The sequence below is a fragment of the Pleurodeles waltl genome, chromosome 9, assembly GCF_031143425.1.
Source record: "Pleurodeles waltl isolate 20211129_DDA chromosome 9, aPleWal1.hap1.20221129, whole genome shotgun sequence".
In the NCBI taxonomy this organism is placed as follows: Eukaryota; Metazoa; Chordata; class Amphibia; order Caudata; family Salamandridae; genus Pleurodeles; species Pleurodeles waltl.
This window is the reverse complement of record NC_090448.1, coordinates 993,138,366-993,154,775: the sequence shown is the minus strand read 5'-3', so window position 1 is coordinate 993,154,775 and position 16,410 is coordinate 993,138,366. Positions and strand designations below refer to the sequence as shown.

The 16,410-nt window shown below is 43.7% G+C and overlaps 1 protein-coding gene across 1 annotated transcript in view; it reads right to left on the bottom strand.

The window, feature by feature from the left end:
• Positions 1-16,410, bottom strand: part of ENTPD5 (ectonucleoside triphosphate diphosphohydrolase 5 (inactive)) — a 326,640-nt gene that overhangs the window by 62,469 nt on the left and 247,761 nt on the right. Inside the window, exon 12 of the mRNA XM_069208509.1 lies at positions 12,451-12,507. Coding sequence (XP_069064610.1) covers positions 12,451-12,507 — 57 coding nt within the window. The remainder of the gene's footprint in view (positions 1-12,450; positions 12,508-16,410) is intronic.

The following is a 16,410-nucleotide window of genomic DNA, read 5'->3' as shown; positions in this document are numbered from 1 at the left end:
GTGGCAGAATCTGGGTGAACTGTAACATCTGTCTATATGTGATAAGATCCGGGACTTATTTGTCCAATGCTATTTTTCATCATAGATGACAACATTTCTTGGCATAGTTTCTCCCACAGGATGGTGTAAATAGCACCAGAACGCTGTCACTAAAGGTAAATTAGCCTAAGGATTACTGAGAGGGTTGATAAGTCAGATACCACGAATATCCTCCTTGATACGGATAAGTGTCTTTTGCAGATCCCTCTAAAGAGCGTTTATTTCAAATAGTAATGTGCTAAAAGATCTTGCAGTGTCAGCCTTGACTGCTTGCAAGGTGACATTGACGTGCTTGCCAAACGGAGCGTCAGCATAGTAAGGTGAAAATATTAGATAGATTAGATAGATTTTCACCTCAGATTATAAATATTGTGGCCTTGAATCAACTTTGGTGTCCAAGGACCACTGACCTTGCCAGTTGTGGGAATCCTATTGAAGCTATATCTATAGCGCTATCTATGTTGTCTGATGAGGACATTTAGCCCTCCTGCAGAATCATTCTTTTTCTTTTCTTTCTGTCTTCCGGCAGACATTTTATGTATGTGGCCATCTGGTGGTTATACCTGCCCAGTATTGCAAGTGAATTGGTAGGCAGCACAGTAGCACTGGACATACATGAGAACGTGTCCATGCTGGTTAGGCGGGATTATGAGTGACAGGGTTTTCCATGATTGTAATTCCTCCTGGATATATCAACAATTGGAATAGGTATTTTCTATTTAAAATCAAGAAGAAAAAACAAACTGATTGCTTGTTTGCAATTCAAACCTGGAAGCATTTGGTCACTCGCTCCCAAAGGGTATGGAAACCACCAAAATTCATCTGATGGGGGGATCCACCAGTTGTGGGTGTAACATGCCCTATAGGTCTAGTACTAGAGCTACATGGACATGACCCATGCTCTGAAGTTGGAGTTGAGTGGTGTAATTGCTCGACATATTGTCTCTCCATATATTGCTGACTGTTGTAGACTTGCTCATAATAGTCCCTTTAATTCCTGACATAAAATTATCCTCGATTATGTGTGTTTTGTTGTTGTGGACAATTACATGCTTTGATCTTTGTTTTGTCATCGATATCGACGAGGTAGACGTAAACGACTAGGCTGATGGCGACAATATTTGTCATCGTAGACAAAGCCATCGTAGAGGATGCTGTCATAGGGGGACGAGGCCGTCATCATAGACAAGGCCATTGTAAGCAATGCAGATGCGTCCAAGGTCATCATAGACTTGGTTACATAGACTATGTCATTTTAGGCAGGTCTGTCAACATAGACAACAGTCATAGATGAGGCTTTTGTAAACAAATATCATAGATAAGACTGTCGTAGGCAACCGTCATAGATGAGGCTGTCATAGGCGGCTGTTGTAGACGAGGCCGTCGTAGATGAACATCGTAGATGAGGCTGTCGTGGACAACCAATCTAGATGAGGCTGTGGTAGACGACCAACCTAGATGAGGCTATGGTAGACTACCATCCTAGATGAGGCTGTCGTAGACGACCATACTAGATGGGGCTGTGGTAGACTACCATCGTAGATGAGGCCGTCATAGATAAACATCGTAGATGAGGCCGTCTTAGACGAACATCATAGATGAGGCTATCTTAGACGAACATCATAGATGAGGCTGTCACAGACAACCATCATAAATGAGGCTGTCATAGACAGCCATCATAGATGAGGCCATCGTCAACCACCATAGATGACCACTGTTGACGACCAATGTAGGTGACCGTTGACTATGACCACCATAGACGACCATCTTAGATGACCATCACAGATGACAGTCATAGACGAGGCCATCTGTGGATAAGACCCTCCGTAGATGAGGCCCTTGATAGATGAGGAACATCGTAGACAAGGCCAATGTAGAGTCAGTGCTGAGGAGGGAGTTGAGGGTCTGTTTCTTCCACTTTTCACTCCCTGTGAGTGACTTATGAAGACTCATATTAAGTCTTTTTATGGCATTTCTGTGTGACTTCTGGGGACCCTTAGCGTGACCTCTCCTGTGAGGTGAAGGAATTTGCACTCACCTCATCGTAAGTGATCGATTTAAGATTCTGTAGTCCTAATAATAGCCTCATCTCTCAGAACGTGGGGAAAAGGCTAGACACATTTTGTAGTCCTTTACATTGTTTTCTACTACTCTGACATATTAGAGCCAGGGTTAGAGAAATGAAACATGAAATATATAATCTTGGATGATCCAAAACGAAGAAATTAGCTGAAGAACTGAGCAGAGCTCAGGGAGACTCCCTTCACACGATGTGCGGTAGAAAACCTGAGAGACTCAGCCTCTAAGGGTACTGTAGCCTGATTGGTCATAGTTCAAGTGTGGTCTGTTTTTAAAAAGGACACATATAGGCTATTAAACTGACTTTTTCATTGCCATTATAGCCTATGATAGTGATCTATATACTGAATTATTATGGTACCGTGGGACACCCACTTCGACAAAAGGGGAATGATTCAAGCATGTGATCCAATACTGGAGAATTGGCCTTAAACAACACTAGGTTTTCTCAGTTAACCCCCACCCCCCACTTAACACCAGTGAAAAGCAAGACATTTGCAGGGAGCTGATGTTTAGCCTTACATGAGGAATAATGGAGACACAGGAGGCCACCATTTAAAAAATGAGCATAACCGTCCATACTATGAGCTGATGACTGAACTGTAAAACGGGAAGCAAGTGCTGAAAAGGCTGTGTCTCTGTTGATCGGAGTAAACTTTCTCTGTGACTCAGTCCAAAAATGACTCTACAAAGGGCTGGATTTGAAGAGGCTGCAGATGGGACTTGGTAGCGTTTATGGTAAAGCCCAAGCTGAGGAGCAGGGACACTACTGTTTGAGTGTGCGTTAACCACTGCAGCTTGCTGGTGCTTTTGCTCAGCCAACCCTTGAGGTGGGGAAAGACGTAATGTCAGGGAGACGATGGGATTGAAAGGTAACAAACCAAAGCAGATAAAAAATGTGTTCATGATACAACTCAGAGCCCACTATGTGCACATCCGCACCTACGGACAGGAAAAAAACAACAATTGCTCTACATTGCCCATGTGCAATGTATACCAAGAGGAGGAGTCACACCACATCTCATGACTTGAGACTTCTTCAAACAAAAACAACCTGCAAACGTATGAGCCCAACATCATATGATAGGAGTATATTAAGCATGTCTATCTACATCCACATATGCCAAGGTCATGTCTTTCTTACTGTCAGAATCCTAATATCTTCAAGACTACTTCACTGAAAAACCAAGGGCACCTGTATCAGACGCAAAAAGGTCTGAGAATCTAGACGGGATATCTTGGGCTGTTGCTTAAAGCTGGATGGGCCCAAAGCCTCAGGAGCCAATAAGTGGTCTGTCAACCCCAAATAGACAGTGTGCACAACAGTGCTACCGATGATGTGCAACAAGTGTCGGAGTTTGCACTGAAGACAAGAGAGGAAGTAGGAAACTTGACTAAGGTGGAGCAAGCTTTTTTTTTAAATGGGTGCTAGTTCTCATTATGAAGAAGGAATTGTTTCTCTTCTGTAACTCCAGTTCTTTCATAGGAGAATCTCCACCTAAGTTATAAGCACTTGAATAGTTCTGCCCAAGTGCGGGTATCCCAGAGCACTTCTTTATGTATCTTCTTGCGTGTAGATGTTCCCGTAGAAACACTCAAGAAAGAACGTGATATGCAGCCTAGGTGAAAAGGCTACATAGGTGCAATTCTTCAGATTATACTTAGAAAAGGGTTAAATCAGCCATATGAAGGTTTCGTTTGAGGTAAAATGTTTTACAAAACAGCTCAGATCTCTTTTACAAACCCTTTTCTGGAACAGTAAGAGATGAAGAATAGAAGGACAGTGCAGCCATATATGCTGCTGATATGTGAGTAAAAAACAGTGAGTGTGCCTTTAAGGCTGCAGACACCACCAGTATACCATCATGCTCAGTAGGGGGAAGTTGCTTCAGTTCCTTGTGACAATAAGTGTCAGTGATAGGTAAGTGCAATACTGTCCTCTGCTCTGTCAACCGTGGAGGAGAAAGTGTTGCTTATGACTTCAATGGAGATTCCCGAACTAGAGAACTGGAGTTACAGATAAGAAACTATTCCTTCTCTCATAGGGGATCTTCACTGATGATCATAAGCAGTTGAACAGAATAGCAAGACCGTCTGTAATAATCGCTGTGGAAAGAATAGAGGGGAGAAGATAAGACTGGATTAGGCAAATACATTTCTAAGGGAGGCCTGGCCCACATGAGCATCTGCTCTAGCATCTGAATCTAAACAGTAATGCTTGGTGAATCTGTGAACAGATCTCCATGTTGTCGCTTCACAAATGTCAGCAATAGGGACATTTTCCATCAAAGCAGCAGTAGCTGCTTTGCCTCTTGTAGAATGTGCCTTAGGTCTAGCTGACAAAAACTTGTTGGCTTTTTGATAACAAAGTATGGAAGAGACTGTCCAACGAGAAATAGATTGCTTGAAGGTGGCTAAACCTGTTTGGACCAGGCCATAATTGATAAACAGCTGGTCTGGTTTACGCATGTCGCACGTTTTATCTATTGTAATTGTATTTATATAGTGCTACTAAACCTGATGAGGCATTGAAGTGCTTTTCGGCGAGTAGCACGTTACTCCGGAACCTAAAATGATTAGTGGTGGATTAGTATAGGGAAATAGGAGTACGGTATTAGTATTAGCATAGGGAGGTATGAGTTAATTTGAGCAGAGGATATGCGAGTCTGTTAGTTGATTTGAATAGAATAATAGAGGGACAGAGGAGGGAGAAATACAGAAGTGTTAATTGGGAGATCATAGTAGTAAGATGTAATTTGGAATGAGTAAAGGAGAAGTGGGGGATGTAAGAGTCTATGGAAAGGGATTAGGGGGATCATAAAAGTTAAACAGGGTTTGGGATGAGCAAAAGGAGAGATAAATGAGGGAGAATTTAGTAGGGTTGTTTGGGAGATCATAGTCGTAAACTGAGGTATAGGGTGAGCCGGGAAAAGTTGGGGAAGGAATAGTCTGGGAAGGGTTATTTTGGAGATCACAGTAGTAGAAGCGGTTTGCGGTGAGTCAACAAGTGGAGATGAAGGATAGATTGATAGAGGTATAGGGTGATGGTCAGAGAGAGTAAAGCTTTCAGAGTAATTGATTTTCTCTCGTACAGTAGGATTAGAGTAGTACATATACAGATACATGATTACATAATCAAGGGAATAAATGTGTAAGTCATATAATATATTGAGATTTAAAGTTGCATTGTATAAACACAGGCTTTCAAGAGTTTCAGTATTTTAAGTTAATTTAGTTGTATACTTTTATGACAGTATTATATCTTTCCTCAATATTTCAAAAGTGAAATTCTTGTAGATAGTTAAGATAATATTTACCTATTGTGATATTTAAAATAAAAACAGATACTCATAAGCATCTAGTCAAGCAACTTACATAGAAAGTATGCAATAACCTATGAACATGTCAAGTGTAGAATAATATACACATATATGTATATACACACACACATATAATATATGTGCACATACCTACAAATACATACGTATATACATTTAATTGAAGTAAAATATACATCTGTTAAACATGCCTAAAAAGTATGTATATATTTTAAGAAAAAATAGTTATTATACGTATTTGTACAAAGACATAAACATATCTAGATATATACACATAATCAAAATATAACATGTTTATGTAGACGGGGATAAGCAGTCCATTGCTGTTTGAGTATGGTGGTTATGTAGGAAAGAGCCAACCCTTGAGGAGTCTTCTGAAGATCATACAGTTATCTGTGGATCTTATATTTGGGGGTAATAAATTTCATAGTTTGGCCGCTTGACCAGAGAAAGATGTACCACACATATTGTCTTTTTCTTGTATATTTGTGTTTTGAGGCAGGGTGCCAATCTTGAGCAGATGTTTCTTTCTTGAATGTATTTGGTGATTTAATTACTGATTAATAGCGGTACTGTTCCATGTATTGCTTTGTGGGTGATACAAAGCAGCTTGAAGGTGGATCTTCTGGCATTCGGTAACCAAGGTAGGCCCCTCAAGGTAGGGGAGATGTGGGCTTATGGCTTTACATGTAGGAGTAGTCTGTAAGCAGAGTTCTGAATGCGTTGAAGTTTTTTTCATAGTAGATAGAGATGACCCATCCTAGAGGCCACTGGTGTAATCCAGTTTAGATAGTACAAGAGAGATAGTAGCCTGCACCTTGTGTGGGGGAAGATGCGTAAAATTTCAAAACCCTTCTAAAATCCAGAGAACGAAGACTCCTTTCAGCTGGTGTTGAAGGATTCTGAAAGAAAGTTGGCAACGATATTGTTTGATTGATACGGAAATCCGAAATAACTGTGGGAATAATTTTTGGGCGAGTATTTAGAAATACTGGGTGGAAAACCGTATATGGTTCACTAACACAATGCTGGGATTTCGCTAACCCTACGAGCTGATGCAATGGTTACGAGGAAAGCTGCTTTCCAGGAGAGATGCTGCAAAGATGCCTTATGAATTTGTTAAAAAGGATCCTGCATCAGAAGTGAAAGGACTACATTGAGGTCCCAGGGTACAGAAGGAAGCCCGATGGGAGGAAAAACCTTTTTTTTAAACCTTCAAAGAAATCTCTTATTAATGGTATTTTGAAAAAAAGAGGTTTATGGAGGACATTTTCTGTAAGCAGTAAGAGCTGCCAAGTGTACCTTTATGGAGGAGAATTGTAAGCCAGATTTTGCCAAATTGAGGCGGTATAGAAGAATGGTTTCTTCCTGACAAGATGTAGGGTCTATGTTCTTGGAAGTATACCAAAGACAAAATGTCTTCCACTTGAAGGCAAACGATGTACGGGTTGACAGATGCTTAGCTTTTTTGAGAACGTCCATGCAGTCTTGTGGTAGGTTCAAATGGCCATACTGCATTAGGTCACGAACCATGCCTCCAAATTCAAAGAGGAGAGATTGAAATGAACCATCTGGCTGCTGAACTTCGTTAGTAGGTCTGGTCGGCATGGGAGCTTGAAATGTGGATACTGTGACCGGTGAAGGAAGTCCATGAACCACCACTGACGTGGCTATTCCAGGGCTAACAGGATGAGTCTGGCTCTCGAGAGGGACAGCTTGAGGAGGACTGCCAGGATCAGAGGGATTGGAGGAAAGGCATCGAGAAATTTGCCTGACCAACTGATCCATAGAGCACTCCCCAGGGTACCTGGTTGGAAGTACCTTAAGGTGAAGTCTCGGCATTTGTTTTCTGAGGTGCTGGACAAGTAGATGTGCGGAGAGCCCCACAGTCTGAAAATGTCTTGCACAACCTCGCCTGAAGGACCCTTTTGTGATTTTATTGCAGGACAATGCTTAGTGCATCTGCCTACACATTTTGGGTAACTGGGAGGTGAATTGCCGTGATCCGCAAGTTTCTGGCTATGAGCCATCTCCAAATAGCTTGGGCTTCGTGGGACAAAGGTCTGGACCTTGTTCCCCCCTTCCTTGTTGAGGTAGAACATGGTGGTTGTATTGTCAATCTGGGCAAGCAGGGATTGGGTCTTGATTGACAGGCAAACCCTTTGAGCGCTAGGTGGACTGCCTTGAGCTTGAGAAGGTTGATGTGTTATGTCAATTCCTTCGGAGGCCGTTTGCCTTAAATGTGGAGATGATCATTACTCAACCCAGTAATGATGCATCTGTTATGGTTTGAGCAGGAGCCTGTTGGCGAAAGAGCATCCCCTGAAGAAGGCTGTCCGGAGAGCACCACCACTTCAAGGATTATTTTGCATGAGGAAAGAGTGATCTTATCTTCCCAGCTGCCTATTGCTTGGTCCTCAAGACATTCCTGAAGGGGACGCATGTGGAGGCGTGCATTCGGAGTGAGGAATATACATGATTTCATGAACCCGATTAGGGATGACACTGACCTCACCGTGGGTTGGGTGACTCATTAGAGTGGCATTTCTAACGGATCCATGAAAATCTCTCCTCTGAAGGACATACTCTTGTCTGTGTGGTGTTCATGGCAGTCCTTAAGTACTGCAGAGTCTGAACCGGAGTGGAGGTGGATTTGCTGGGGTTGATTTGAAGACCCAACCATTGCAGGACTTTGCAAGTCCAGTTGTAATGCCTCTGGGCTGTTTGTGAAGTTGGTGCTTTGAATCAGTCGTCCAGATGTGGATAGACAGAGATTGAGTGCCTCTTGAGATGAGCAGCTACCCCAGCCATGCACTTGGGGAAGGTTCTGGGAGCTGACGTGAGGCCAAATGGAAGGACCTGGTATTGATAATAATCCTGTCCCACTTCAGACCTCAATAACTTGCAGAGTTTCTTGGTGATGGGTATATGAAAGTATGCTTCTTGGAGGGCTATGGAAGAAAACCAGTCTCCCTGTTGAAGTTGGGGATAGACCTGATGCATTGCCAGCATCCTAAACTTCTCTTTTTGAATCCATTTGTTGGCTACCTTGAAGTCAAGAATGGGTCTGAATTCGTTTTTGTCCTTTTTCTTCAGAAAGTATCTTGAGTAGATGCCTGTACCCCGTTGTTTGGGGGGGAATGACCTCCACTGCATCCTTCTGCAGCAAGATGTTGACTTCTTTGCAAAGCATTGATAAATTATAGTTGGATGGTTTTGCTGGTATGATCGAAGAGAGCTGATGAATGTGAGAATATCTATTTTGAACAATATTCAGCACCCATGTACCTTTTGTTACTTTTTGCCACTCTGTCAGGAATTGTGAGATGCTTCCCCCTACCGCAGTGGGTAACAGAAGAGGGGGGGGAAAGAAGATTCATTGTTTTCCACCTGTTGTGGTTTTACCCCCGTGGGCGGGTTGCTGGGAAGCTCACCCTCTAGATCAGTGGTCTCCAAATTTTTTAATTCTGCGCCCCCACCCCCCAGTTGAAAAATAAAAATCATTGGGCCCCCCCATCAGAATTTTCCACAATAATTTTATAAAGATGGTAATGGTAAATATGTCTAGACATATTTAAACATTGCAGTTAAATAAGTTACCTATTTAAAAGTGCAATAACGGGTTTATGATTAAAACAAAACACTTATCTGTGTAATGCTTCTTTTGGCCAGAGCCTGGCGCCCCCCCCCGATCACTTCAGGCCCCCCCAGTTTGAAGACCCCTGCTCTAGATTGTCTCCGCTGTTGGTAAAGTCGCTGTTGTTGTCGTTGTTGGCGATTCTCTGTTGAGGGGTTTGGACCCTCCGAGGGTAAAACCGGCATTGGTACGGCCTGAAGAGACACCTTTGATCTTTGGGCCTTTCTAGGCCTACAGCCTTAAGAGTCTCCACCTCAGACTTAATGCGGACCATCTCACCATCTGTTCGGCTGCCAAAGAGAGAAGATCCTGAGAAAGAAGGATTTGAAATCCTTTGCTGTGACTCTAATTTTAGCAAGGTAAGGCATAGTGGGAGACTGATGAAAGACGTTGAGTGAAACAATTTAAACCAAAATTCACAGGTGAATTTTGAATAAAAAAAGCTTAAAACGCTGAGTTGAGTGCTCCAGGATCCTGTCACCGGGTACTGGAAAAAAATTGAAGCAGCTGCCACCTACTGAGCATGATGAGATACTGGTGGTCTCCGCAGCCTTGACAACACTTGTGCCTCTAAGAAGTAGGAGTCCGCTGCAGTGCTGATGACTTGGTTGGACATCATGAGACCCTCATTAACGCCATCTAGGAAATCCTGTCTCCTATCCCTGGGAAGATTGTTCACAAATTGTTAGATAAAGTACCAGAGAGCTCTATCATATCAACCCATTAGGGCTGTGGCATGAGCTGCCTTCATGGATGCTGCTGCTATGTTGCAAACCTTGCGACCCACAGAGTCCAGTTTTTTACTCTCCTTATCCAGAGGAACAGAAGAAGATGGAGTGGGAGCGTGATGCTTGTCTCTAGAATCACTCCTGAATCAGGGGTTGGATCTACTCTCAGGAATACAGAATCTTGTTCTGCCTGGCTACACTTTTTCCGCAGTCTCAAAGGGGCTGATTTGGTTGAGGCTGGGATTAGAAAAAAGCTCCATTGTGGGTTGTCACACTCCTGTTACCAATGGTAGCAGGGGTCATGACACTGATCACGGGTGGAGCGTCTAAAAAATGACAGATGTGGAAGCTGAAGGGACCGACATTTGTATGTTAAGTTTTGTGGCACCTCTAACTAGAACCTCTTGGAATAAGGAGATGTTGTCCACTGGGGAGATGCGAGGAGGAGGAGAATCGGTCATGTTTGGGGAGTATGAAGAGGTGGATCTTGTGTGTCTATGCCGATGTCTTGATGCAAGTATGGAATCAAGATCGGTGCCTATGATGATGCTAGTGTCTGGAAGATGACAAGCACCTAGAACGGGGACTGTGATGGCGTGACCGATGGCACATTCTGGAGTGGTGCCGGCAGAGAAGGAGGAGCTGGAGGAGGCATGCCCGGTAGTACTATTGGTGAAGAAGGGGGAATAAGCCCTGGAGTACCCGAATCTGAAGTTGAATAGAGGCACCTTCTTTTTGTCTTCCTTTCTGTCCTCAACGTCAAGATGGACTTCAACGTCGACCTCCGACAACGACTCCTTGGTGACCTTTGGCGAGTACTCAATGTCGATCTTCTCCTTCGCCGTCTCAACGTTGAGCTGCTCCTTGATGGAGACAGACTTTGGAAAGTCGATGTCATCGTTTGCGTTCATGGCCTAAAAGTTGCACCTTGTCTCGACATCGATATGTACCTCTTCTTCGCAGGCGAATCAGTTCTCGAACGCGAGCAAGTCGGTGCTGTACCTGGCATCGACGTTGATCCCCTTGAGGTCAACCAGCAAAGATAATGTTTTTGAGCTGACACTCTTTGTGGACCTTCCACGTCCTTCAGAGGTGGATGCTAAAGCCCTGGGGAGGAACGACCCACTCCTCTATCACTACGGTCTCACCTTGAGACAGGATTTGCTGCCTGTGCCGTTCTACAGCACCATGAAGGCAAATCTTCTCTTTCTCCCTCAGGATGCAGCACGAAAGCTTCTTGCAGTGTTGACACTGCTCAAGATGAAGTGAGGGAAGGCAGAGAACATTAACTTTGTGAGGGTCTGTTTTAGCCTTTTTCTCCCACAGGCAGGACACCTATCAAACAGGGAAGGAATGATAATTGGAACAAAACAGTTCAAAAGTGGGAGACTGATGAAAGACGTTGAGTGAAACAATTCAAACCAAAATTCACAGGTGAATTTTGAAGAAAAAAAGCTTAAAACGCTGAGTTGAGTGCTCCAGGATCCTGTCACCGGGTACTGAAAAAAAACCTGAAGTAGCTACCACCTGCTGAGCGTGATGGGATACTGGTGGTCTCTGCATCCTTAAAAGCACAGTCACTGTTTTATCACTCACATAATACCAGCCTATAGGGCTACACTGTCCTTTTAGTCTTCATCTCCTTATTTTCCAAAAAAGCATGTGTGAAGGAGATTTGAGCTGTTTTATAAAAGATTTTACATCAAACAAAATCTTCATATAGGTGCTTTAACCCTTTTCTAAGTACAATCTAAAGAATTGCACCACTGTAGCCTTTTCACCTAGGCTGCATATTATGTTCTTTCTTAACTGTTTCTCCAGACCTTCCTGAAGTAAGGTGAATGTCTACACTTAAGACTATATTACATAAAGAAGTGCTCTGGTATACCAGTACGTGGGTTGAACTATTCAAGTTTATTCTATCAGAGGGTTTCTTCATGTTCCTCTTACATCATCCGCTGCAGTACAAAGGTGAGTATGAGCACTTATATAAGCACATGAACAATTTGTATTCCATCCTGCATATCCCCTTCAAGTGCATGAAGGGGTAGAGGTCGCACAGCACCAAGTAGTCCCTAGAACACAGGCACTAGAGGTATGAAGCATGAGTATCTGTTCTAGACATTTATATTCCACTGCTAGGACAAGGCCTAAAGCCAGCCAGAAGGTTGTTGTGGAGACAGATTGCTTTCAAATATGAAGTGAAAGTAAAACAATTTATTTTCAGAGAAGAGACTTGTCAAAGGCCATATGCTAGGGTAAACTCTGTTATATCATTTGTAAGAGCAGAGAGTGGTTCAGCCTTTATAAAGCTGGTTTTAAGGTATTGGCAAAAGGGCAAGTTTTCAATAATCTTGCTTTGCTTCAGAGTAGCATGTTAAGATTTAGATGCAAGTGATGAGGAAATAAATAGTGGGAGCCTGATAATCTGACGGTGCACAGACAGAAGGGGACAGATTCTGCAAGAGGGGATGGGATGCAGAGGAGTGTATGACGGGGAAGTAGTAGAGAAGAAGAGATTGTGAGTGTTTATACTGGGGATTAGTGTGAAGATTACAATGGTAGGGTGTAATTACAGACAGGGTGAAGAAATGTGAGGACTTCATAAAATGCATAAGGGATTGTTTACCTTCTTTGGCTTTTCTTTTAAAGTCTCTTACTTCCAGTGCACCACCAGTTTCATAATCTAAGAAAGTATAAAGAAATCTAATTATTAAAATGATCCATAAATGTGGGTCTATACCACCTTCACTCGAGATATTCATCACAGAAATCTGCTACTTGCTCACACAAAATAACAGACAGACACATGAGTAGGATTCTCTCACAACACTTACAGCAGGGATAGGTCAGGTGTTACATTTGAAATATTCAGCAGAGACATGCTAGGTCCTTGCCTGGGATATCTAGGAGAGACCCACATTTAAGGAACTTCAACCATGGCATCTAACTGGGACACATTTCACACCAGATACCTGGCAAACATACTTTCTTGGTCCTCTCCCAAAATATCCTAACAGGGGAACAGTTTAATAGAGATCTACAACATGCAATCATGGGTACCTTAATCAAGATACTCAGAAGACATATGTGCACGTGCCTTGCCAGTCTATCTGAGGGCACACGAGAAGTGTGCTCAACTACAGGGAAACATGATCGTGGCACTTACCTACAATATTCATGACTTATGCAGGGAGATATTTGGAGAGGTGCAGTACCAACATATGACTGGTAGCGGAAGAGATTTGGAAAAGCCCAATTATACATAATCCTGTCCTTATGAGCTGAATGATGCTAAACATTTGTATATAGTGTTGGTGATGTCCATCTATGCAGAGACAAACTTAAACAGTACCTGGGGACAACAGTATAATACGCTGACAACAGGGTAAAAAGAACTAGGTATCAAGGAATGTCTTTTGATGCAGAGCTTCTCAACAACTTGAATAGCTATGATTGCAGTGCGGCAGTAGGGTGGAAAAACTACTATACTTCAAGAAGGTTGTAATGGTATATACTTTTCTTGATTTACAGTACTGCTTTTTCAAGGGAGGTAGCTGTTGGAATGATTGTTTGCAGGTTCATCTATATTATTGTAAGGTTTCTACAGAAGGGGGGCATTTGGTCATGTTTAAGGGTGAACAGAAAGGTATCAGTGTAAATGGAGATAAAGAAGTCCAAGTACAGGGATGCAGTCGTGATTGAGAGACTTGATGGACAAGCAGAGTATACCGTTTTCAAAGGAAGTTGTTTTCAGTGACTGGAGGATGTTAATCAGGTTACTGGGAGAGAGTGGTAGGAAGGAATGCAGAGAGAAAGTCTTGCGGGGTTAGGTAGAGGACAGTGTTGTGCTGTGTTTACTGGCAAGGTCAATGATTTTGCAGATGGCTTCCGTTTTGTTGGTAAAATAATTTATTTTCTCAGTTGGGAAAGGATCTGATCGGTGCTGGCCTGAGCTTGTACAGTGCTCAATTACTTTAGTAATAGTTTTGTAGTAGTGAGCAAATTAGGAGTGGTGGGTTGCTTATTTACAAGCAGAGTGTGAAAGATGTGGATGAGTGTCATCCCTTTTCTAATTTCACAACTGCATGTTAAAGAGTCAACGTTGACACTGAGTCGCTGCCGAAGGTAAGTAACTGAATCTTCTCAGAGAAACACAGAGTTGTCATCTATGAATAGATACCAAAGCAATACTAAAGCAATACCTATACGGAGGTGGGTCTGTAAATGGACTCAAAAGAGAAAGTCCTACAGAACCCGAGCAGGCAAAATGCCCCTCTCTGTGAAACTGACTGTCCAGGCAATAGTTCTTTGTAAGAGTATGAAGGGATGCCCAAATGCTCATAGCTAATGTCTAGGGCAGGGACTCTGCACACCAACACAGTGGTAGCAGCTTTGGCCCTAATATATTGAGCAACCAGTCCTTCTGGAAGATACTTTTTTCCCAGTGCATAGTAGATCTTAATGCAGAACACGAACCAGTGGGAGATGGTTCTCTACTGCACTGCTCTGTCTTTTTGCACTCCGGAAAACCCGCGCAAAGAGCGGAGTGCCCCCCCCTTTGGTCTTCAGTATGATCTATGTAGAAGCTCAACTTTTTCTTGGGGTCCAAGCAATGGGGTATGTCCTCCTTAGCGAAGTAAGTGCAGCATAGACCACCAGCAAGGTGATGGTTTGACCTATGCAGAATGTTGTCACAACTTTCGGCACAAATGATGCCTAAGTTAACAAATCCAGTTTTTCTGGAAAGAAGGAAGTGTATGGTGGACGGACAAGAACTTGAAGCTCACTCATATGCCATACGGAGGTGATGGTGATGAGCAAAGTCTTAATAGTAAGGAACCATAAAGGAAGGCTCTGAAATGGTTACAACGGAGTACACATCAGGTAAGTCTGAGCCAGACTGAGTACCCACTGGAGCATGACAAAAGGGGCAAGGGGGAAACATGTTGCATGCCTTTAAAAAATGACACGTCTGAGTGACTTAAATGACTATGGCTGATCTCACACCTGTAAGAAAGCTGAAAGGGCCAAACGATGATTACTTGTGCTCGAAGCAAAGGCTTGCCAGGCAGGAGACAGAACAAACAGAAGAACGCCTGACTATTTGGCCTGGAGGGGGTCGATCTGGGTGGTGCTGCACCAAACCACAAATTTGTCTCAATGACCGGCATATCCAGTTTTTGTTGAGGGAAGCCTGGCTGCCAAGATGACATAAACCGCCTCCGGAGGAAGGTCTAAAGCGTTAAGTGAGCGCTGCTCAATTTCCAATAATGAAAGTGGAGAGTGCAAAATGCCTGAGTGCAGAACCCTGCCCTGTTGCTGCAACGGCAAGTTCTCCCGGAGCGGCATCCTGATCGGAGGACAAGTGCTCAGGCCCAGGAGTTTGGGATACCATATTCTCCGTGCCTAATTCAGAGCCATTAGGGTAACTTGGGCCCAATCAGTCCTAATCTTCTTGAGAACTTGGGGCAGGAGTGGCATCGGCGTAAAGGCATACATGAGTGCCAAGTTCTACTTGATGCAGAAAGCGTCTCAGAACGAGAAACTCCAGTGCGCAAAAAATGCTAATTATGTGCATTCTTAGCGGTGGTGAATAGACCGAGCCAAGGTTCTCCCCATTCGCAGAGGCATCCTTGCACCACCTCCAGATGTAAGTGCCATTTGTGATCTGCTAGGTGCCAATGGCTGAATTTGCCTGCCCTGGCATTCAATGACTCTGCAAGGTGATTGACCAGGTTTTGCAGCCGTTTCTAGAGGTGCAAGACCTACTAGAAGTATGACATGGTGGTCATGATGTCTATAAGCACCTGTAGCAGCATTCCCTTGATGGACAGAAAGATGACAAAGGGATGGCCAGAAAGTTGATGTGAACCAGAAGCCTCCCATCTCCATCTCTCCCAGACGACTGCCCCAACCCAGAGGTGATATATTGGTCACCACTGTCAACTCTGGTTAGAGAAGGGGGAGGGGTCTGTGGATGACTTAATCGCAGTCCAGCAACCGCTATGGAGATCTTTTGCAGGCCCCTCCAAAATATAAACAAAGTCAGAGAGGTTCCCTTGATGCTGGGCGCACTGGGGTATCAGATCTCACTGCAGAGCACACATGTGCCACTTGGTGTGCTTGACCAGCAGGACACAGGAGGTCCCAGCAGCCCCCGGAGCCCTCCTCACTAAAATCTAGGAAAAAGGCTGATCAATTTGGATCATAGCCTGAATGTTCTGGCCTCTTTCCCGGGGGAAAGTCATGAAATCAAACGATGTACAGAATGGCTCTGATGAAGGGGAGCGTTTGAGAAGGAGTCAGGTGTGACTCTGGCACGTTGATAGTGAACCCCAAAGAGGGCAGGAGGTTTGCCGTAATCTGTAGTTAGTTGACGAGTGCCTGTGGTGAGCCCGCCAATAACACCCTGTCGTCGAGTTAGACGATTGGCACCCTGACCTCCAAATAGTGTGCTGCCACCACCATCATCACTTACGTGAACACCTGAGGTGCACTGGTACTTAAGGGAGCACAAAAAACTGAAAATTCTCGGATCCTACCATGAACTGCAGGTTGAGCTGATGAGCTGGCAGAACAGGTATAT